Source organism: Sitodiplosis mosellana, unplaced genomic scaffold (genome assembly GCF_009176505.1).
Source record: "Sitodiplosis mosellana isolate CC-2019 unplaced genomic scaffold, AAFC_SMos_1.0 Smas_scaffold_80, whole genome shotgun sequence".
NCBI lineage: Eukaryota > Metazoa > Arthropoda > Insecta > Diptera > Cecidomyiidae > Sitodiplosis > Sitodiplosis mosellana.
In genome coordinates, this window is record NW_022595322.1 from 246,754 (window position 1) to 269,438 (window position 22,685).

Genomic DNA, 22,685 nt, shown 5'->3' on the forward strand with positions numbered 1-22,685 from the left:
AGAGAGAGAGAGAGAGAGAGAGAGAGAGAGAGAGAGAGAGAGAGAGAGAACAAAAAAATGTAACAAATAATTTGAAAGGAAAAAATTTGCACAAATCAATTCTCGCTTTCTCAGTCTTATCACATTCGACTTCGCGTTCGCCCGTGTCCGCCCGATATAACTCTATACTTTCGCATTTATCGCCGCAGCAATTTGTTTACAATTTTCTGTTTCGTACACACCATAAGAGATTATTCACTTTGACGTCATACGTGTACGTAGACTTTTTCTCTCGTTTTGATGATTGCTATTTTTGCTAGCAGCAAAAATGCCTCTATGCGGCCCCCGTTACGTAACTGCCCAATTTGCTCGTTGAATGCAATCCAATCGGCGAATTGCATCATCTTCTTCGGTTTTAAAGGCTTGTTTTGGTTGATAAATCCGCTTTTTTTCGTTTCGGTGACTTGACTTGCATTTTTACACTGTAATCGGCTCGGAAGTCCATGTTGACACGTCGTAGCGATATGAACGGCTCAGATAAGACTTTTTTCGGCCACAGTTCAAAGGTATTGCCGGAAAAAAAAATTTCTCCCATCATGCACAAATTGATAAGCATGGTGACAACGAAGATAAGAAACGATAAATTCGCATTGAAGAAATAAATGAAAAATAATTCAATGGGCTGAATTGTAGGCTTATTTTGGCACCATCCATTGATGAAAGTATGTTTTTATTTTTCATTTTTTCCTTAGGATACTCCGCCCAGGGGCAATTTGGGTTAATTTGGGGCCATTATTATATCACTATAGCGATGTTTCAGGTGAAGGAAGCATTGAACCATCCTACGAAGATCTGCTCTTGATCATCCGCGCCGTCGGATTTACAATTTTGGTAAATATTCAGACTTGATTCGAATTTTTTGAGTGGCGGTCATAACACCCCGGACGGACAGCATACTCTAATTTAAAAAAAAAAAATACAGAAGCATGCTGTCCATCCGAGGAGGTATGACCGCTACCCGAATATCTATGTTCATTTTGACCAAAATTGAAGAAAACATGTGGAGAAATGAAGAAAAATTTACAAAAAAAAATTTCCCCAACAGAAAAACGAGACGGGCATTAAGACAAAATACGCTCAAAATCCACGGTCAATGCAGCAAAGTGAATATTTAAGTGTATTTTTCGTGTGTCAAAAGCCACTTTTGATGAATGATGACGATGAATACCAAAACGGTAATAGTGATAAGTCAAATGATTCAAATGGACATGGACATCATTAAGTATGCAGTCGCTTCGAATAAAAGCCAATACACTAAATAAGCAGTCACCAAATAAAAACAAAATGAAACAAATCATCAACAACAACAACAACAACCTGATAAATGACATAATTGTGTTACAATGATGATTTCATATTGATAAAAATCATCCATATTGAATTGTTTTTTTTTTTTGCTCTTAAGTATTGTAGTTGACTAGAAATCGAACGAAAAGTGGTCGAAAATATGAATAGAACGAAAAAAGAAGTGTCATTTTTTTTTGTACAAGAACCGCCGGATTAGATTGTAACGCCAGTAGATTTATGGAAATGAAAAAAAAAACATGATATTAGGATGAGATAAGTTTCTTTTTTGGTCAAAATTCTTATTTGAAATGAGAATTGATTTGAAAATTTAATGCAAAATTGCAGAAAGATAAAAAATTTAGAAAAAATAAGTCATTTCGGCTTCCAAACCAAAATGAATAACACATTCAGGGAAAATAATAAGAGAGAAAAAAACACTCTAAATTTGTTGATAATTATTTTTTTTTTTTCAATCTTCGTTTGGAAAGAGTAAATTTTATTTCGAAAACCAAGAAGAAAGAAAAAATACATGAAAATTCGCTCAAAAATTGGCATTCAAAAACTGTACGAATAGATCGGGTGCTTTGTCTAAGTTGTGACCGCCAGCTGAATGCATTTTATTGTAGTTGAGAAATTGCCGGCGCAACTTATTTAATTGACTGGCATTTACAGTGGCTGGTATTTTGACATGTAAATTGTCACGAATTTGAACGGGTCCCATGACGCCAATTTTACGCGCTGATATCACAGTGTTGGTTATTTCTTGCGTCAGCTTATCCATTTCGTACAGATAATTTGTTGAGGTCATTGGTGCCTGTTTTGAGATAGATAAACAGAGAGAAAGACGATTTTTATTACTTTAAACAAATAAAAAAAGCAAATTTTGTTTTCTATATAAATTTCGAACAAGTGATTAAGTTTTATGAAGCTGGATTGAATAAGTAAAATGTCAACAATTAGACGTTTTCCACATCATTTGTTTTTTTTTTAAACAATTTAATATAGTTTATAGATTTTATCTTTATCATTTGTATAAAATGAAGAGAGAAAAAAACCACAAGTTACAAATTTACATTAATATAATGGAGACAAAACAAATTCGTTTAGGTTTAAGTGCACACAAACACATCATATTAACCTTTTTTTTTTTCTTGAACTCTAAGTTCCTCGATTTGACACGCAATATCATCATTCGCCATTTGAATTGAATTTTCACACGACATCATACCACGAACCATTTTCGCCATTGCAACGGCGAACGGGTGGCAATTCACTTCATTCTGAAGAGGCAAACACTCATTTGATTTAACAACATTTAACGATTACAACAACAACAACATATGCATATACAAATACTAGTCCGCAAACTACAAAAAAAAATGCTATATTGAATTAACGATTTCATCCGCACATTAATCAAATCATGAACTTTTAAAAAGTTACAACAAATAAATTCTATCAAAGTCAGCAATAAAAACCTACAGCCACTTTTGTTTTTTTTTATTGGAATTATTCTTATTTCAGCAATATCTGGAATCTGATTTATGGACAGATTTGGGGAATATTTGAACTCTGAATTATGGACAAATTTAGGGTATTAATAAATAGGAACAATTTTAGGTGCACGTTTAAAAAGGTAAATCGTCTTTTGGGTAAACCAAATTTTTTTGACCTAAACAGGTTTGGAATATTTCGAAATAAATTTTGAAAAATTTCCTTCAAAATTATTATTTTTTCGGATGGAATGTCAATTTGTGTTCGAACCACGGAAAATTTCTTGGAATTTTCCCGGAATTTTTTGAATTTTTTTTCTTGAAAATGAAAAAAATTCTTGACAAAAAAATTACTCTCAGAAAAGAAATTTTTTTTCTCCAAAAATGTCGATTGCCAAATTTTGTTTTTTCCGTTGTTTACGCTCATTTTTTTTCAGTTGTTTACCGTACAAAATTGTCGAAAGCAATGGCATTTATCAGTTGATAAAGCGACTGAATGTCTCTCGATAAATTATATTGTCATTCGTCTGCGTTGTACAATGTACACACGTTTTACATTCGGCGCGCGCGAAAATAAAAACGTCGAAAAACACCTAGATATGTGTTGATGAGAGTGTAAATTGTTTGGCAAAATTGTAAGCACAATAAACCGAATTCATCGAATTCGTCTATCGTACGTGTGTTTAGATTTTGTTTACCGCTTTCGTTGTCTCTTTTGTGCTGATCTTCTTCTCTATTTACAATTTGTGTATGATACATATACTGATCTAATGTGCTCCCACATGGTTCTTCTTTTTTTTTTTGCACGAGTTCACACGAAATGTGTGTATATATAACGCTATCATTTTAGATTGTTATATGACTATTCAGCGTATTTCTGTGTTTTTGTCGCTTTTAGCGAGTCTAAGCAATTTAAATGGCACAACACGTATAAAATCGGCTCAAGTTTTTGTTTACGAAGAAGTAAACGAAGATTTTTTTGTGTGAAATGGTAAATGTAAACATATGCGACGAATAAATTATTACAATGGGCTCATGTGGACTTCAAAGAATTTATCTTTTCAACGAAATAAATTCATCACGTAAAATTTATTTTTTGCGAACAATTGCGGTCAAATTTTGACCCAATTTAGAATTTGCAATGTGATATTTTGGGTATTTAATCGCAATTAGATCACTAACCGTAATTACAAAAATTAATTGTTTACATCGTCAACGATTCAGCTTACAATACTGCTTGACACAATAAATTGCATCGAAATGCAAAAAAATTGCGTAGAATTTTTCTACGCAGCATGGACTTCAGTACGTATCAGGTAAAAAAAAACTGTGGGCTGCAGCTCAAAATGCTGGTTTGAATGGAAAATGGAAAATTTCTTGCTGATTCGAATGAAAAATGCACTCTATCCATTTCTTTGATTTGAAGTTCATCCGAGAGGTCAATCAATTTTTGTTCCAGAATTATTTTCAATGCGGCTTGCGAAGGGAATGAGTTCAACTAGCAGGAAGGTCTTTCTGTAAAAGTCTAATAAATTCAATGACACAGACTGTGTCCAATGTTTGTTATCTAATAAATCAGCCGTGTCTTATTCAAAGACCTATTCAATCGATGTAGTCAGAATGTATACGTGCACTCAAACTGAACTCAGCTTCTTATATACCAAACCATTACTTCATCGAGAATAAAAGAAGGAAGATGAAAAATTGAAAAAATTGTTACAGAAAAATGCATCAATGGAAAAATTGCTTACATTTTGTGTAGCAAGATTTGGTGGTGGTGGTTTCTTTTCGTACAAAGCGGAAAAAACGTCTTCAAAGGGTATCTTCGATTCGGGTAGTAGAGTAAACAGTGGAGAATCCCATCGATTATTTGCTATCGGTTCTTCATATCGAAGTGTGAGTGCATCAAAGATTTCTCGTGTGTATGGAATTGACGAATTGTCGCTTTCGCTGGACTCAACCACATCAGCGCCACTTCTTTTCTGATTAAGATTCCATGCTGTTTCTTTCGGGATAGCACAAAACACAGTGCACTGTGTAGATCGAGCGGCTTTGCTGGCGCAATACAGTTCATACCGATAGCCTGAAGAAAAAAGTTCATTAATTCATTAATTTTTTGAATGGGACTATTCATAAATCGATTCAAAAAGAAATTCGTCACCTTTAATATAATTGGCAGCATCTAAAATCACAACATTATCCTTAGTCAACAATCGCACCGTTTCCGATTTGAGATCGGATCGAACGATTTTCTCCTTTTGTGAATCGGCAAAATACACATTCTTTGCAAAGCCAGCCTTTGGTATTGACAAATTTTCACTAACAATATGCACCATTTTGCCACGCTCCCGAAAAAAATCCGCCAACTCTTTGCTTCGTTTCGTTTTGCCGCTAGACGGAAATCCAGTTAAAATTATCAACGGCATTTTAAAATAATTTATTTAGTTAAATTTTCAAGTAGTTCTAAAGTTAAACAAAACGTGTGCACAAATGACAAATGTAACAACTGTCAAAACGGGTTTGTCAATTGAAATGTCATACTTTACGTAAACGAAACTTGTTTGTCTAAACTAAAAGTGTCTACTGTTTGAATGAGACGCAGTGTGTGATGTGTTTTATTTCATCGGTTCTGTATTTAACTTGAAGAAGAGCTGGATGTGGATGAAGATGGGGATGAGCACGTGGACTCTTCATAACAACAAAATGGAAAGCATTTATCTGTGTATAATTTATAAGTTCCAGGTGGAATTTCACAATTGTCGTAATGGTTCAAATTTATGCCGGGGTAATCAGTGGCGTAGCATTTTGTGCCGGCACTCATTGCTGCGCACAACATTCCAGCGAAAAAATGATTGTACAGCGGATCGGTCAATGTGAGTCCAGGCTGATTGTAGATGGGTGGATTGCAGAGGATGTTGACTTGAGCCAAATTCATGTTTCCCGTTCCCAATTCACGCGGATTGGTGTTGATTGAGATGGTTCTTTTGGCCAATTCTTTGCCCATACCACATTCGAACAACCCAACTTGCCATAAACACTCATTGTCTTGGATTAACGGACCAGCCGCATCATAAGCTGAAAAAAAGTTTGCACATATAGTAATTATTACTTTTGAATGATTTTCGAAATGATCTGCCATCATTGGATCAAATCAGGATTTTATAGAACTAATCAATGTGTACACTGTACAAATTTTTTGACATTTTACTGAAGCAATGGGCTTGATTCGAGTTATACAACCAAGGAGATTGACAATATTTTGGATCGAAGTGAAAAATAATTCCTATCACATATCGTGATTAAGTTCATCATTGATTCATACATGATAGCCTAGACAAAATCTAAATCAGATTTCACAAACATTTTACACGGATTTCGACAGAATATCTAACCTCTTTTTTTATAGTCAATATCGAACAGTCTTTTACATTTACATACTGATTACCATTGAGAGTGTGTCAAAAAAATTTTTTTCCAAATTTTCCAATAAAATTTACCTGCCATTTCTTTGACACGACCACCCATTCGAATGACATGTCTGCATGCGAATCCACCGATATGCGCGCCAAGACTATGTCCCGATAAACTAACTATGGATGGATCCCCGAGTTTCATTATAACCCTTCCAATTAACTCGCCCAATGGCTTAAGCATAAATCCAGCCAGGCAAGCGTAATCATTTCCGCTAATTTTGCCCCAGTAAACAATAATCACAATGCAATCGGTACGACAATTTAAACTCTCTGCTGAGTACGTTAGCCAATCTGTAAGATTTGTGAAATGGATCAAAGGTGATCGATTGTTTATAATAAAAATTCATCTTTTTAATTGTAATTTGAACAATTTCAATTTGTATATATTTACTATACTCTTTAGGCACATCATTGGGATCGATTGTACAATCTGTTGCCCATCCTCCAATTAAAAATCGAATGCACCGTGCTGACCTCCGTACATATTTATGTGGATTCTTTAACATTTTGCTTGCAACCACCACACGGGCAAGTTTTTTCCTTCAAGAAATTAAATTCTTTAAAATGATCAGATTTTGAAATTGAATAAATTTTCACCTTACTTTTGATAGACAATGAAATAAACTTGTGAGGGTAATTCGTTTTCTTTCGGAAGGAAATTACATATTAACTGACCGATTAAAACGCGTAGACCGAATTGAGCGGTATCCCAATTTAAATTAATTAACTGTGGAAATGGTATGCAGTTGATTGAATCCCGTCTGGAGTGACATTGCTTAAAATTTCTGGGAAGTAATCTTGCTCCACATCCTCTTATTGGATAATGTGCTGTGGAAAATTTAAAATTGAGTTTATTCAACGTATTGTCTATGTCGGAGTGAAGAAATGGAACGAATTTTCAACGAAGATTTCAACAGTTTATGAATTCCATCTATAAATGACATCTCTTGACGTCAGGAACAATGAAAACGTCTTGCGTACTTAGTACGTAAGTTAAACTATTTTTAGAATTAACAACTTTACGTTTTATTAATGATAGCAATGTTTAGCAGAGATTCATACACAGACACTAAGAACATATTTTCTTATGGACGAAATTTTCTTTCTTTAAACTTCAATAAATTTATTTATGAGTTATTAGAAAGTTGTGAGCTATCAACAATGACTTGATACTCATAAACCAAATGAATCTACTTAACTTTAATTTTCTTAACAAAAAAAAATCGAAAATATGAATAAAATTCCAACCAAGTGTGAGATCAACAAAAATGATCAAAATCACAATCAACTTCATTTTTGAACTGCACTCCATTGAAGCTATTCTGCGACTGATTTTTTTAAAGAATCGAAACCATTTTTGTCCAAGAGAGTTTTCGACGGAACGTGTAATTTATTCAGTGCAATACTGAGTGCGATCACATCAAAGCAAATACAGTTGTTCATTGTTTTGATGTCAAGAATTTCGTAATTATGGGTCGGTTGCAATATTTCAAAAAGGCCAAATAAAACTTGTATGAATCGCTTTTGGAAGGTGATTCAGCCTAATTCAATTTATTATTATTAATTATAATGGCCCACCAAGAGTGAGTTTCTTAGGAAATGTAGCATCTTCATCTCGTTCATCGATACTGATATTGACGGTATCCGAATGGAATGCAGAAAAAAAAATGCAGAAACCCAAAAACGCAGAAAAAAATTTTGCAGAAAAAAAAATTGCAGAAAGAAAAAATGCAGAAAAACAAAATGCAGAAATCCAAAAACGCAGAAAGAAAAAATGCAGAAAAAAAATTTGCAGAAAAGAAAAAAATGCAGAAAACCAAAAACGCAGAAAAATTGAAAAAATACGATTTTTTCGAAAATTTGTTGACCACAATAGATTTCACAGTCCGACGCGTGTTTTTTTAATCTGGCACATCAGCCGAATAAGTGCCAGGCAATAGTTTAGGCCGCACGGAGTTCATAATGGGCCATGGTTTTGGGTAAAGGTGCTTCTGCCAGGAATTAATGACCTTGGGCGTTCCCACATTTCAGGAAGAACGAATTTCTTGACGAAACTTAGTTTTTACACCAGTACTCCGGTAATTATTGGTTTTTTACCTATCCATTCAAGAAGTTATTTGTTCAGACGATCACGCAGAAGCGATTCTGTACTCTCAAAGCTACAATATGTTTTAGAAAATGGGTTGAAATGGGTAAATTTCGTGAAAAATGAGGAAAAATGGTCAAAATTAGTTGCTGTAGTATTAACCCCATACTTCGTTTTGGTGAGTTGGTGGATCAGTGGAAAAAAAAAATTTTCCAAATTTTTTTTGTCAGTGGTGTTAGAAAAGTGGTCGGAAACGGTCTCTAACGACGTTTTTGTCTTGGACAACTAGGGTTTTGTATGCCAAAAATGTGATTTTGTATCAATCTTTCAATTGATCGATAGTTTTATGAAGAAATGTCGATTTGAGACCAAAGAACCTGAAACCTTTTCGTGCTTTTTGACAGATGTACTAAATTGAATGTTTTCAATGTCGCCATCTGTTGTTGGTGATACAAATATCTTATCATATGGTTCTGATGAAGATTTTATTTATTGTTTATACAATTTTATTCAAAATCACTTTTTCATTCATAAACTCAATTCAGAAAAGAAATCAGAGTTATTTCAACAGTCGAGTTATTTTGCATGCAAAATGCCTAAAACATAAGAGTGAGAAAATTGTCATCATCAAGTTTACACGGCATGACCAATTTCAAGTAATGCAACTTTGTTTTGAAAACACTAGTAAAAAATAATAAATGGCAAATCATTCTTTTGTCTCTTTGTGGACATTAATTCCCACATTTTCGATAGAAAGTGAATTTTTTCACACAACTCATAATTTCACAATCACGTGTTTAGTACATTTCATTGTTCAATACCGATATTGAACACACCCTAACATCAGCAATGGTATCTGTCAAACTTTACGCTCTGAAAATGACATTCATAGCAAACATTTAAAAACAGTCAATATTTTATTTTTTTAATTTTTATTTGGGAAAACTAACATAACATTCACTTTCGAAATCATACCAAATATTTGAGTTCATTTTTACGGATCTAACGAAATATTTGAAAATTGTCGTGCCGAGGTGGTGCTGTTACTATACAATTCGGTTGTATCGTTTCGGCACGACCATTTTCAAATACTTGAATTCATTTTTACGGATCTAACGAAATATTTGAAAATTGTCGTGCCGAGGTGGTGCTGTTACTATACAATTCGGTTGCATCGTTTCGGCACGACCATTTTCAAATACTTGAGTTCATTTTTACGGATCTAACGAAATATTTGAAAATTGTCGTGCCGAGGTGGTGCTGTTACTATACAATTCGGTTGTATCGTTTCGGCACGATCATTTTCAAATATTTCGTTAGATCCGTAAAAATGAACTCAAGTATTTGGTATGATTTCGAAAGTGAATGTTATGTTAGTTTTCCCAAATGAAAATTAAAAAAATAAAATATTGACTGTTTTTAAATGTTTGCTATGAATGTCATTTTCAGAGCGTAAAGTTTGACAGATACCATTGCTGATGTTAGGGTGTGTTCAATATCGGTATTGAACAATGAAATGTACTAAACACGTGATTGTGAAATTATGAGTTGTGTGAAAAAATTCACTTTCTATCGAAAATGTGGGAATTAATGTCCACAAAGAGACAAAAGAATGATTTGCCATTTATTATTTTTTACTAGTGTTTTCAAAACAAAGTTGCATTACTTGAAATTGGTCGTACCATGTAAACTCGATGATGACAATTTTCTCACTCTTATGTTTTAGGCATTTTGCATACAAAATAACTCGACTGTTGAAATAACTCTGATTTCTTTTCTGAATTGAGTTTATGAATGAAAAAGTGATTTTGAATAAAATTGTATAAACAATAAATAAAATCTTCATCAGAACCATGTGATAAGATATTTGTATCACCAACAACAGATGGCGACATTGAAAACATTCAATTTAGTACATCTGTCAAAAAGCACGATTCTTCGCTACAATAGGAATGATGCTCTTTGTAGGAAAACCAGTGTTCAAGTGTTCAGGGACCCATTTTTTTCGTTTTCACCAAAACGAAGTATGAGGTTAATATCGGCTCGCCAGCAACTAAAATCTGACATTCAAGTGTTGAACCGTACATTTCAAAACTTATAAATGTTACTACAGCAACTAATTTTGACCATTTTTCCTCATTTTCCACGAAATTTACCCATTTCAACCCATTTTCTCAAACATATTGTAGCTTTGAGAGTACAGAATCGCTTCTGCGTGATCGTCTGAACAAATAACTTCTTGAATAGATAGGTAAAAACCAATAATTACCGGAGTACTGGTGTAAAAACTAAGTTTCGTCAAGAAATTAGTTCTTCCTGAAATGTGGGAACGCCTAAGGTCATCAATTCCCGGCAGAAGCACCTTTACCCAAAACCATGGCCCATTATGAACTCCGGGCGGCCTAAACTATTGCCTGGCACTTATTCGGCTGATATGCCAGATTAAAAAAACTCGCGTCGAAATGTGAAATCTATTGTGGTCAACAAATTTTCGAAAAAATCGTATTTTTTCAATTTTTCTGCGTTTTTGGTTTTCTGCATGTTTTTCTTTTCTGCAAATTTTTTTTCTGCATTTTTTCTTTCTGCGTTTTTGGGTTTCTGCATTTTGTTTTTCTGCATTTTTTCTTTCTGCAATTTTTTTTTCTGCAAATTTTTTTTCTGCGTTTTTGGGTTTCTGCATTCGATACCGGATTCGATATTGACCGTACCTATTAATCAAGATATGATTGCAATTGATATCGAAATTGTAACCCATAATAAACGAACTTCATAGCAGCTGAATGGTGCTTAAAAAGCTCATAATCTCCAGTTCAACGATTCTATGCCTAATCACTTGAACCAATTCAAAACGAAAACAGTTACAAGTAGCCCACATTTGGTATGCGGTGTTTTTTCACCGATTTAATTTATTTCAATGAATGATGCAAATAAAAGTAAATAACATGTGTTTCCGTATTTTCGTATAATGGAGATGCTTTATTAAAGAATGCGATATGTTATCAAAAACCAGATTTGATTGTTTAAATTAACGTAACAAAGTAAATATTTTGAATTTTTTCGCAAAAATGGAATCATATTTTATTTACACATCAGTTTCGATGTGTTTGCAGATTCGATGTGTTTGCAGATTTATCCTTTTACGCACTATTTTTTTCAAACAGCTTATGAATGGCTTAGAATAAATTACACATCATGTCGAAATTTGAAAGCGCCCAAATCCGTCGCATGAAAGAAAACCAAGTTGATATACTAGAACGTGAATACACGATACGTAATACCACCCTTCATCCAAAGTTCCCTTCGTTCGAAACCCTTTAAGTTTGAATCATACCGTAATTGAAACTGCATTTACGGGTTAGAATCTCTTTTTTGTGAGTAAATGAATTCAAGTTCCACTTTTGTCAACACTTCGATCATGTCTGTAAACTATTCTCATCGGTTCAATTTATTCCCTCAAGTTGGAATTCGGTTTTCATTTTATTTAAAAAAAAAAAGAGTAAATACGTGCTACGTACAGCACAACAATATTATGTCAGCACACCATATTTCATCTAACTAGCCAAATCAGCTCTTCTCACTTGCCTCGTTGTGATAAATTATATCGTAAGCAAATTCAAACAATTAGTTTCCGTCCGCAGTGGGGAGAAAAGATTTTTTTTATTCGCCATGATATCAAAATTTGGCTTTATAAGGAACCGATTCCATCCTACAATCATCATTCCGTCTCTCGACTTGTGAGAGATTGACGAGTGTTGTTCAGTAAAACTATTCAGTTTTAGGAAATAAAGATAAAGATAAAGGTGCAAAAAAACAAATTTATCAAATTTAGAAAGGCACGTGTCCAATAAATACAACGCATTTAAAACAGATTATAGTTTAGAGGAATTATATTTGAAATTACGTAGATTTTTGTTTTGCCAAACACTTTATTTGCTTAATTTTTCTATCGAAATTGTTCATATAAAAAGTGCAATTAGAATTTTTTATTCAACAAATTTTTTATTTGTTTTTTTTTTCGATTCTTCCACAGATTTTACATCGAAAAAGATTTTGTATTTAAAAAAAAAATCCAAAAATGAGTTCGTGTACAGGAGCACAATGTACGACCAACAGTCTTGGTTCTGCCGATTCAATGTTTGCTTCATTAGTCAGCACAATATTAGCGGCCCAGTGTGCTCTTTATTCAGCAGATAAATTTCCAGAAAACTATGCAAATTCCTCGACGTTTTCTGCCGGTTGGTTATAGATAAAGATTTGTATTCTTCAAAAACGTTTACATAATCAACTCTTCCTTTCTATCGAACTATAGATAATCTGCAATTCGATTTCATCGTTGTTGGGTCTGGTGCTGGTGGTTCTGTGGTTGCTAGTAGACTGAGTGAAAATCCTGATCACAAAGTACTGCTGATTGAGGCTGGCGGCGATCCACCGTTTGAATCAGAGGTAATAACCATCAGTTTTTTTTTCGGTTCCATTAGCGCTTAATAGCAATTGAATGCTCCACCGATGTTTGATTGTTTCTATTTATTTTTCATTCAATCAATTTTTCCCAATCAATTTCCCATTCAAACCAATAGGCACCTGGTCTCTACGGTTCGCTGGTACATAGCCCTGTGGATTATCTTTATTCATCGTATGCAACTCGTGGTTGCTTAAGTAACGGAGGATTGTGTCAGATATCGGTAGGACTATAAATAATGAGTTTTTTTCTTCAAAATTTCCTCAAAATAAACTTTTCCTTTCTAAAATAGCGTGGAAAAATGTTGGGCGGAACAACAAGTTTGAATGGGTTATACTATTCCCGTGGTAACCGCGACAACTACGACACATGGGCTGCCAACGGTTGTGATGGTTGGGATTATGATAGTGTTTTGCCATATTTCAAGAAATCGGAACATAATTTGTGGAAACCATTTTTGGAAGGTGACTCAGCCCAATATCACAACGGCTCGGGTCCAATGAAAGTGAGCTTCTTGGGAAATGTAACATCAGCAACTCAGCTGTTCATTGATGCTGCTGTCGAAAAAAATGTGAACGTCAATCTAGATCCAAATGGTGCGACTCAGACAGGAATTGCTTCGTTTCAATTCATGGGAGCCAATGGTCGACGTGAGAGCACAGTCACAGCCTTCATAAATCCAGTACAAAATCGAACAAATTTGTTTGTCTTGAAAAATTCGTATGTTACAAAGGTTCTGATCGACGGTACAAATACCGCCACTGGAGTTGAATTCGATTTCGATGGAGATTCGTATACAGCATATGCATCGAAAGAGGTGATTTTATCGGCTGGTGTAATCGAAGTACGTAAAATATGAATATTTTGTTCTTTTTTATCATAAAAAAAATGTACATAGATCCTCGTATTGCTTCAATACTTCATTTACTCATTTCTTTCTATCTTCTCTCTCAGAGCCCTAAATTGCTCATGTTATCAGGAGTTGGGCCGGCTGATCAATTAGAAGCACTCGATATTACAGTAAAAAAAGATTTGCCAGTCGGTGAAAATCTACAAGATCACGTCACCGTTTTGATTTTTGCTCAAGCCGATGGTGTTGTCGAAACATCACCCACAGATTCTCTCGATTATACGTATCAATGGGCTATTCATAACAGCGGGCCATATGCAGAACCACTCGCATTAGCTTCATTTTTGAACACAGACCCAACGGCTGCATATCCAAATCATGAAAACATTTACTTTACTTTCGCTAAAGATACCACCGATTTGGCAGCTCTTCTCCAAGTGTTAAGCTTGAATGCAACCGCTTTCAAAGCAGTTTTAGATGCAAATGTTGAACACGATATTCTCGGTACATTCATCTACTATTCACAACCCAAATCACGTGGAACACTTAAATTAAACGGAACCAATCCATACAATTATCCAATCATCGATCCAAATTACTTTGCCAATGAAACGGACTTGATTAATTTTGTGAAAGCAACCAAAGAACAAAATTCTTATTCGGAAACTCAAGCTTTTCAAAAGTATAATGCTACACCAGTTCGAATTCCATTGGAAGCCTGTGATAGTGACTACACATACGATACAGATGATTACTGGAAATGCTATCTCCATCAGTTGACATCAGCTGGTATGCATCACGTGGGCACATGTAGAATGGGAGCAGAAAACGATCCAACAGCTGTAGTTGATACGGAACTTCGTGTCAAGGGTATCAACCATCTCAGAGTCGTTGATTCCAGCGTGTAAGTAACTAAATCATTTGTAAGTTGAGATATTTCTGTCTCGCTTTCATTTCAATTCGAATGGAGTTTGAATCGTTGTTTGATTTCTTTTTTTCTTCTAGTATTCCATACATTACGACGGGACACATAACTGCACCAACGGTTATGATTGCCGAAAAAGCGGCTGATCTTATCAAAGAAACATGGGCTAATTCTACGGGGTAGACACGATTTTAATATTGATCCTATTTTCTAATTTAATTTCTCTAACTAAGAATCGAAAAGTCGAATAAAAGTACTAATATCTTGTAATGTTTACGTAAAATGTTCGCGATTTAGTTCTACATTGCCCATACATTCGTTATGGAGATTTTAGTTTTGTTAATTTTTTTGTTGTTTGTATTGACAAACAATAGAAATAAGGCAATACAAAAATCTCCATAAAGAATGTATGGGCAATGCATTTGCCATGTAAAGAAAACGTTTTAGTTGTTAATATTCTCTAATTAGATTATAGTTTACTAATCGTGTCTTCCCCCTAGGACTAAGCCACCGCCGAAGAAGAATAATTTGGTGTCATCTTTGCTGGAAAAAGGAGAAGCTGTAATTAGTCAATTAATTAACAGAACAATAAAAATATTACCTTAATTTGTTATGTTGAAATACTTTTTTTTTGCAATTTTACACAATAAATTCGTACTCAATTCGTGTCCAATAAATTGGATAATATATTATGAGCGATAATAAATGAATGAATGGTTCAGAACGTAATTTATTTGGAAATGATTCAGATGCTATTTATTCAATCTCATTTTGTTCAAAATCTATCAAAATCAAAACTATTTTAGATTGATCAATTACATGGAGTTAGTAGATAGTTGGATACATACATCCATTTTGAAAAACAACCCAAATGGTATTTTATTACCGAAAAATATGTTCAACGCTGGAAAATAATTGATATTCAACTGTATGTAAAAAATCATTTCAGTTGAACAAAGCAAATGCAATGAGTATAATGATGATTTAAACGGAGTCCTCCGTTAATACATAGGCACAGCTGTGAATGCCCCCATTTTCATCGATTTTATCAACGTATTCTTTTTTATCCAGGAATCCGGTACGGTTAATCCACATTGTAATCCAGTTCAAGTGGGCAAAGATGTTGAAGTACACATTGCCGCTAGAATACACTTCCAAAAAGAGCTCAAAACTACCGACTCCATGCAATTCTTCGGGCTCCGTCTTGGAAATTAATGGTGCAAGCAAAAAAAAATTACAAAATTTCTTTGAAAATTTAATTTATAAATTCAAAAGTTGATCAATAACCCAATAGTTTCTCACCCATGTCCGATATGCAAGGGAAAACATCTGCTGACGATTTGTTTATTCTTAAAACGGGAAATTGTCCTGGCGGCCAAGAAATCCAATGTCGTGCCATCGCATCTCCATATTTTAGCCTCGGTTTTTTCTGCAAAACACGGGAACAATTTTACAATTATTAAAAATTTTCATGTTAATTAATGGAACAATCTCTGTGTTCATTGCAAAAAAAATGTGTTCAACAAAGAGTAATCGGATGTATGTTTGTGCTTACTTTAGGTTCATCCTTGAAACCAACATCAAGCTCTCCGCCCCAACCAGAAATAGTCACAATTTCATAATCTTCCGCACTACGACTCGGCAATGCAAGTATCTGGACATTTGGTGATGACAATGGAATTTTCATGGTATGAATAAATCCCGAATCGGTTACATTCAATATGGAGTCAAACTTTGACTTTACCATATCCATTTTGACATAAGATTCATGCCAAGTGGCACCTATGGTCATGACTTGAGTGTCACCCGAATCAATTTGGTATCGTCCAACGTACACTTTGCAATGCGGCGGATATTGACACGATGACGCACAATCGGGCTGATGATTATTTTCAATACTTTTTTTGAAATAGATTTTGTGATTCACTTGTCAACCGTTCAATGCACAGTTCAGGATGTGACTGGAAATTTCATCTTTGAAAATGAACAATTGACACGACGGCAATACATAGTCTCTCGTTTGCTTGCTATGTTTTGATGTCAAGTTGAGCAAAGTGCATGAGAGGATTGAAATTTATTTATTTTATTTTATTTATTTCAATAAACACCGCCAAGCTCTGGCTGAATATAATGTGGGTTTTTGATTAAGGTTTGGCCGGAAAAGAGTGCAAGACTGTTACATATTTAAAATAATAAACATTTAGTAGCGATAATTTTTCATAACTATCAGTTCTCGCCTCGTTAAAAACCTGGCTCTTTTCATACATCATGCGGTATTCACAATAGTAGGAACATGAAAACGAAAAAACAGTCATACAACCAAGGTGGAAATGCTTGATATTAGTCTATGGCAAACGGTCCATGATAACCTTTGGTAAACGTTTCCAAAGGAACAAAGGCTATGTGAAGCGTTTAATTACACGTTTAATTTGAGACCCTAGGACAGCAAAAGTCGTCGCTCAATTTATACCGGTGGATAAATTGACGAGAAGTTTTACGTCTTAAAGGCAGATCCATGTTGATTGCAGAGTGCATTGAGTTGACATGGACTATGATTTGAAGCGTAACTAGAGCATTTGATGCTAATTATGAATAATTCAAAATTGATTTCAGACATAAGAATATTAAGTTGCCAACTCATGGATGGCTACAACAAAGCACAAAATCAAAATTTACAATAAATAATAAGTGTAAACATCACAGATAAGTATCATCATTTCTATACACATAAGAGAATGTATGGGGAACAATTCGTCAGTCTTTTAGTATCGATTTTGCTGTGTGATTCGTGTGCGATGAGTCGAATACCATGTAGTTGGTTGGTACCTGGGGCAGCCCCACTCTTGTTTGTTTCAATCAGCAGCAAATCAAAACAACCATCGAATAAGTTGTGAAAAGGATGACAATGTGAACTTGGCATGACAGTTAAAATATGCTTGGATACTTGGATCAGTTTGCACAAACGTACTCCATCAACAGAAAGTCAAAACTCCGATTTAGCATTTTATTTATAAAAAAAACACAAGTTGGAAGTAAATTGGACTATTTTATTCTTCTTTGAATCTGTGAAAATAACACGTTAGTTTCTAATTTATTAATCTGTAAATGACAATCTTTTCAATTGAGAAAAACAAAAGTAATAAACATGTAGACCAAATGTTAATGGTGTTTTATGGTACCCTACTTGGTGAATATTCATCATTTTCTAAATTTTTCATATAAAAACTCTACACTGTTAGCCCGCATGTGGGCCTGGATCCAGGCTAAATTTTCAAAGACAGGAAAGTATATTAGTAGGTTGTCTTCAGCATCAAATTTATCGTAAATGAACAACGTGTAGCTACCGACGCCAATAAGTTGTTCTGAATCAGCTCTAACCATTGGTGCGCCTGCAAAAAGTAATATCCCCTTTATGTATGTGTTATGAGGAGAGATTACGTGTCACCATAAATTGAACCTATAGATCTTACCCATATCACTTATGCTACCGATGACATGGGATTTAAAGCCAATTTGTACCTTGGTTGAATGAACAATATGGTACAATGATGGCCCCCATTGACCAAAGTAACAATTGGCTTTTCCGTACTGTAAAATTTCATGTTGCTATATGAATGATGCAAACGAATGACAACAAATAGTGAATATATGTTTTGTGTCAATACTAATTCGATGAGATTATGACTTACTTTGGGTTCATCTAGAAACGCTGCGTCTGGTTCGGCTCCCCAACCAGAAATTACAGTCACATGGACGTCAATAATGATATGACAAATATCGGAATCGTTCACATTCATTGCAATGATCTGGACGGTATCTGACATTTCAATTTGTTCAGTATGAATAATTCCTAAATCAAGTATATTAAAACGCGTATCATTTGCAGGGTCCATCATGTCCATCTCCCAGTAAGTGTGGTGCCAGGTGGTGCTGTTAATTTTAACTTCAGTACCATCAGCACTAACGTTGACACGTCCAACGTATAATTTACAATTGGGCGGAGATTGGCATGCAGTAGCACAGACTGCATTTGTTAATACATCGTATTCCGAGATAATGGCCCCAGCACAAATGGGCATGAAGCGTCCAGTATGCGGATGAAGTACTTTTATCAGAGCGATATACAGAATATCGCCTTCTTTCGCCTCAAAGATTGTTCCGTTCATGTAACTAACTATAGCTTGCGTTTGCCGTTTGAAATTCGTCAAAATCAATACGATTGAGACCACCAAAAATATCAACTTCATTTTGATTCGTCGAGTTAAACGGTTTTATTCAGTACTTTTTTCGACAATAGTCTTACGAAATCCAACGTTTGAATTTCCTACCAAATTTATAGCGACTGTAATGAGAAACGTTTGAATTTATCGGATTGGATTGAAATATTTTCAATTTACAGATATCTACTCAATTAGTTTTTATATTATCATAGTTATACTTGGTGTCTGTTCACTTCAGAGTTCAGACTGCGAATGGAAATGCCGGTTCCCATTACTAAAATGGGAAAATGTCACGAAGAAAATATTCTTTTCTCTTCTATGCTTACTTTGTTTTAATTTCGGGTTGAGACAAAGACTTAAATGGATTGACACTGAAGCATCGATTGAGTAAGCCGTGAGTTACGATTGTCTACTATATGAAAATGCACTTGGTTTCTTGGATTGGTAACAAGGTTTTCGTCGCTTTTCGGAACAGTATTTTGGCATTTAACCGAATCAACCAATGTACTCGTCAGAATTGTGGCTGTTATTTTATCCAAATTAGTAATGGTTCTGAATGGCACACATTCTTTGTCTTTCTTCGGATTCGATCAAATGATGCTGATTTGACTTTGGCGTTGTTGTACCTGAAAAAAAAAAATCAATATTTCAACAAAAAAGTTCTGTTCAGTATTATTGAGATGTAAATTGAATAACTTTATAGAATTAAATTGTAATTTGGTTTAATTAATCGTAATTTTATGTCAATAATGAAACACTTGTTTGATAACCACATGTAGTTGTACACCATTGCGATGTTCAACAGATAAATACTCGAGTGTGATTAAAAAATAATCCAATAATAACAAACCCGGGCCAAGTTCAAGAGTAAATGCCAGAATTGTAAGCAAAATAATCGACAGCTTCATTTTCAAGAGCAAAACTCCAAAGTACGTTAGCTTTCAAACTCAAATAGACGTAGACACTTAGTATGTACGTAGTCAATGGGGTGTGCTGTTGTTTACAATAATAAAATACCGGCACAGACATTCAAAGATGAAACGAACGCATCAATACAAAGTAATGACATATTTCACAATTTGAAATAAAGTTTCAATCAACACACCCTATCAACTCAACATCAAAAATAGAACGATCGATTGAAACTGCAATTCTTCTAGCTTCTTATTAAAATTTGGTACGTCATTTCCGTAAGACAGCATTAGGTTCAATAAGTTTATTGAAAAATTGTTGAATAGCGAATTGAATAGTTGCGAATCTTTAAAATTTTTACATCGAATAATCTTCGACGAAGATTAAACTATCGTTGATTAATGACGAACGAAACTTATTTATTATTGAAACTCCATGTTGATGATTCAAAAGTAAATTTCATGGTATAGTTGAAAAGTAGTTCATTTCAAAATTTCAATGGTAAAAAATATAGCAAACTGGGTGAGCACTCTCGTACAGTTTTTTATATTTTTCTTTACCGTGGAAAATCTTATGCATATAAGTTCAAAAACACAAAACATCGTTTTTAGTTTGGAATTAAGTTTAGTAAGGAATGTATGGACAACCGCCTGGCTTGCACATGCAATACGGATAGCATTGACACACATTGAACGTATAAATTCCTGGGGCGACTGAACAGAAGAAATAGTTGAAATTGGCTCCAGTTATCGAATCTAAACATTTTGATTGCGCGGTCATTCCAGCGCTCACAGCGGCGCATGATGCGTGATTTCCAAATTCATTTCCAGGGAGTATCCATGGTTGTTGTCCGCCTCCATTGAGGAAAATATGAGCTTTGGCGATAGTTGTATTTCCCGTTCCCAAGCAGCATAAATTGCAATGAAGACATACCGTATTGTAAGCAATGTCTGCGCCCAATCCACTTTCGAAAAATTCAAATATTTTAAATAACCCACACATTTGACCTATCATGAATGGACCAGCCGGGTCGGCAACTGATAATTTGGATGAAACATATTTATATGATAAAAATGGGTGTAGAGAAAAAAAATACTGAAAACTGTAATTGTTTGTTACCCGCAACTAAAGACAGCATTTTATTCTTCGCTTTCAAATACCTAGCAATCCAACCAGCAATCTCGGCTACGGATATCATTATAGAAATACATACATGTGTATTCAAAAAAAGGGTTTGAAATTGCATATTTTATTATCATATCAGCACTGAGGTGCTTTCGTCACTCGCGCTTGTTGTCCTCAACCGTGATCATTTCTATGAATTCTAAACTTACCTCCAAGTGAAATTCCCCAAACATTAAAGTTGGACACATCACAATTTGATGCATCAATTGCTTCTGCTATCAAATAGGCCAATCGTTTAACAAGAAAGGCTAGCAGACAAACGTAATTATCACAAACAAATTTTCCTGGCGTGAATATTTTTTTTTTTATAAAATAAGAATGAAAATGAATTATTACAATGAACAACGGACACTATGAGCTAACAAGGAACCATCAACTATGGCCACAGGTAGTGAACGATCACTTTGTTCCTACTCACCATAATTTAAAATGAACACATTGCACTTTCCAAGTTTATTCAAATTCCAAGCCATGTCTGTCTGAAAACCTGGGATACATGCCATTTTTTTTGTTCAACTCACTTTATCCATTTGCAATAAATATCTTACTGTAGTCATTTAGAACACTATTGACAGACTTATTACAATTTGTCATCCAACCGGGTATAATGAGCCACGTACATGGAGCAGACGTATCTATGTAACCACTTGGATTTTTTGCAAGTGTTGTACCATTCACAGCTTTCGGATTTTGGTCCCTTTGGTTAAAAAAAACATTTTTTTCATCAAATAGTGTAACAATGCTGCATAAAAAATGGTACAACTAAAAATACCGAGCGTCTGAAATGATTATTTTTGCTTACGGTATGTAACAGTTGACATAAGTTCCATCCAATATTACTGAGTCTGTATAGTTTGTACAATTTGTTGTACCAATTAGGGCATTTAAAAACAGCTCTAGTGTTGAAAAGCTAAGATCTGATACAGTGGGGAACGGGTTGCATTTTACCCCTGGATAAGCAGGAGTACAATTTTGATACGAGTTTGAATTTGTTGGAACGAAATTAGTTATGGTTGACAATGGGAATTGGGCTGAAAATAGAAGATTACAATGTTTGAAAAATGTGGAATTTAAGCAAATTCAAATCGAAGAGTCAAGTTTTTTCAAATAAAAAAAACAGATTTTGAACATTTCTGAAAGTAGAAAAAAGCTGAAACATGAAATAAAATACAAATGAATTGTAAAAATGCGAATTAATTATACGTCCAGAATATGGACAAAAATCTTAATTTTGTTATTTCTGGAATAAAAAAACTTCAAACCGAACGTAAAGAGGCAAAAAATTATCAGAACAATTAAACGGAACATTTTCTGGACTGAATCTCTTCGAAACTGACACGAGATTCGGCTTAAATTCCAATTTCATTAATAAAATATATATAATGCCGAGCAGTGAAGCATTGGGAACTCACAAGTGGACTCTCAGTGCACATAATGATATAAATATAAAGCTGAACAAATTGGAATGGATTTGAGTTTTATTTGCTCGACGATTTCGTAGACAATTAATAAACACAATGCACATTTCTTGAACAAATATAATTACAGCAAATTTCTTCTGATAATAAGAGAAAAAGGGAATTCCGAGAGTGATCGTTCATAACAGAGCCTGTTTTTTCGAGACCTTCTTCTTATTGTGAAATTCATTTGTTCTTATTGAACGCAATGTGACTTCTAATTAATTTTTAACGTGAAATAACTTGAAACTGATCTAGAAGCAATTTTACGTTTAAGAATATTGGAAGTCACATTGCGT

At 34.4% G+C, this 22,685-nt stretch overlaps 5 protein-coding genes and 1 long non-coding RNA gene across 11 annotated transcripts in view; 3 read left to right on the forward strand and 3 right to left on the reverse strand.

Annotated features, from left to right (window-relative positions):
- The window catches only part of LOC129570804 (carnosine N-methyltransferase), an 8,322-nt gene extending 5,513 nt beyond the window's left edge, over positions 1-2,809 (forward strand). Inside the window, exons 9-10 of the mRNA XM_055450528.1 lie at positions 732-870; positions 1,085-2,809. Of these exons, the coding sequence (XP_055306503.1) occupies positions 732-870; positions 1,085-1,261 (316 nt within the window). The 3' untranslated portion in view covers positions 1,262-2,809. The remainder of the gene's footprint in view (positions 1-731; positions 871-1,084) is intronic.
- LOC129570806 (protein KTI12 homolog) lies at positions 1,771-5,439 on the reverse strand. Its single transcript, XM_055450530.1, has 3 exons — positions 4,981-5,439; positions 4,571-4,902; positions 1,771-2,140 (listed from the first exon to the last, which is right to left on the reverse strand). Exons 1-3 carry the CDS (start codon positions 5,243-5,245, stop codon positions 1,868-1,870), a joined length of 870 nt encoding a protein of 289 aa, XP_055306505.1. The 5' UTR covers positions 5,246-5,439; the 3' UTR covers positions 1,771-1,867.
- A 15-nt stretch (positions 5,440-5,454) lies between these two features.
- Positions 5,455-7,649, reverse strand: LOC129570805 (uncharacterized). The gene is made up of 5 exons (XM_055450529.1): positions 7,541-7,649; positions 6,895-7,120; positions 6,684-6,832; positions 6,317-6,583; positions 5,455-5,894 (listed from the first exon to the last, which is right to left on the reverse strand). Exons 1-5 carry the CDS (start codon positions 7,602-7,604, stop codon positions 5,455-5,457), a joined length of 1,146 nt encoding a protein of 381 aa, XP_055306504.1. The 5' UTR covers positions 7,605-7,649.
- On the forward strand, positions 5,783-6,820 carry LOC129570807 (uncharacterized). The gene is made up of 3 exons (XR_008688168.1): positions 5,783-5,917; positions 6,033-6,610; positions 6,696-6,820. It is a non-coding gene; the product is annotated as an uncharacterized LOC129570807 (long non-coding RNA).
- On the forward strand, positions 7,163-15,233 carry LOC129570801 (glucose dehydrogenase [FAD, quinone]-like). Of its 2 annotated transcripts, none has more exons than XM_055450525.1 (8): positions 7,163-7,276; positions 12,409-12,613; positions 12,688-12,821; positions 12,956-13,060; positions 13,130-13,681; positions 13,792-14,591; positions 14,693-14,791; positions 15,113-15,233. In XM_055450525.1, exons 2-8 carry the CDS (start codon positions 12,454-12,456, stop codon positions 15,216-15,218), a joined length of 1,956 nt encoding a protein of 651 aa, XP_055306500.1. In that variant the 5' UTR covers positions 7,163-7,276; positions 12,409-12,453; the 3' UTR covers positions 15,219-15,233. The 2 variants fall into 2 exon arrangements, with proteins under 2 accessions (XP_055306500.1, XP_055306499.1); XM_055450524.1 differs by having other exon boundaries at positions 7,184-7,280.
- A 2,416-nt stretch (positions 15,234-17,649) lies between these two features.
- LOC129570782 (uncharacterized) lies at positions 17,650-22,366 on the reverse strand. Of its 5 annotated transcripts, XR_008688165.1 has the most exons (9): positions 22,192-22,335; positions 21,732-21,960; positions 21,348-21,626; positions 21,079-21,213; positions 20,864-20,929; positions 19,159-20,781; positions 18,302-18,954; positions 18,083-18,218; positions 17,650-18,001 (listed from the first exon to the last, which is right to left on the reverse strand). XR_008688165.1 is itself a non-coding variant. In XM_055450501.1 (7 exons), the coding sequence occupies exons 1-7, from the start codon at positions 22,235-22,237 to the stop codon at positions 20,369-20,371; spliced, it is 1,107 nt and encodes a 368-aa protein (XP_055306476.1). In that variant the 5' UTR covers positions 22,238-22,335; the 3' UTR covers positions 18,859-20,368. The 5 variants fall into 5 exon arrangements, 1 of the variants encoding a protein (XP_055306476.1); XR_008688166.1 differs by lacking the exon at positions 22,192-22,335 and adding an exon at positions 22,342-22,366 and having other exon boundaries at positions 18,302-20,781; XR_008688164.1 differs by having other exon boundaries at positions 18,083-18,200; positions 21,732-22,335.
- Positions 22,367-22,685: the final 319 nt, after the last annotated feature.

Coding starts and splice junctions, on each gene's coding strand:
- LOC129570805 (XM_055450529.1), bottom strand. CDS start 7,604: ATGGAGTGCAGTTCAAAAATGAAGTTGATTGTGATTTTGATCATTTTT. Junction 7,121..7,540: donor TTTTGTTGATCTCACACTTG/GTTGGAATTTTA, acceptor AATTTTCCACAG/CACATTATCCAATAAGAGGA. Junction 6,584..6,683: donor TGATGTGCCTAAAGAGTATA/GTAAATATATAC, acceptor CAAATCTTACAG/ATTGGCTAACGTACTCAGCA.
- LOC129570782 (XM_055450501.1), bottom strand. CDS start 22,237: ATGTTCCGTTTAATTGTTCTGATAATTTTTTGCCTCTTTACGTTCG. Junction 21,417..21,477: donor TAGTGTTCTAAATGACTACA/GTAAGATATTTA, acceptor CATGTATCCCAG/GTTTTCAGACAGACATGGCT. Junction 21,214..21,347: donor TGTGTTCATTTTAAATTATG/GTGAGTAGGAAC, acceptor TATTCACGCCAG/GAAAATTTGTTTGTGATAAT.
- LOC129570801 (XM_055450525.1), top strand. CDS start 12,454: ATGAGTTCGTGTACAGGAGCACAATGTACGACCAACAGTCTTGGTTCT. Junction 12,822..12,955: donor ATCCACCGTTTGAATCAGAG/GTAATAACCATC, acceptor TCAAACCAATAG/GCACCTGGTCTCTACGGTTC. Junction 13,061..13,129: donor GAGGATTGTGTCAGATATCG/GTAGGACTATAA, acceptor TTTCTAAAATAG/CGTGGAAAAATGTTGGGCGG.
- LOC129570806 (XM_055450530.1), bottom strand. CDS start 5,245: ATGCCGTTGATAATTTTAACTGGATTTCCGTCTAGCGGCAAAACGAAA. Junction 4,903..4,980: donor TGCTGCCAATTATATTAAAG/GTGACGAATTTC, acceptor TTTTTTCTTCAG/GCTATCGGTATGAACTGTAT. Junction 2,141..4,570: donor CAAATCTTGCTACACAAAAT/GTAAGCAATTTT, acceptor ATCTCAAAACAG/GCACCAATGACCTCAACAAA.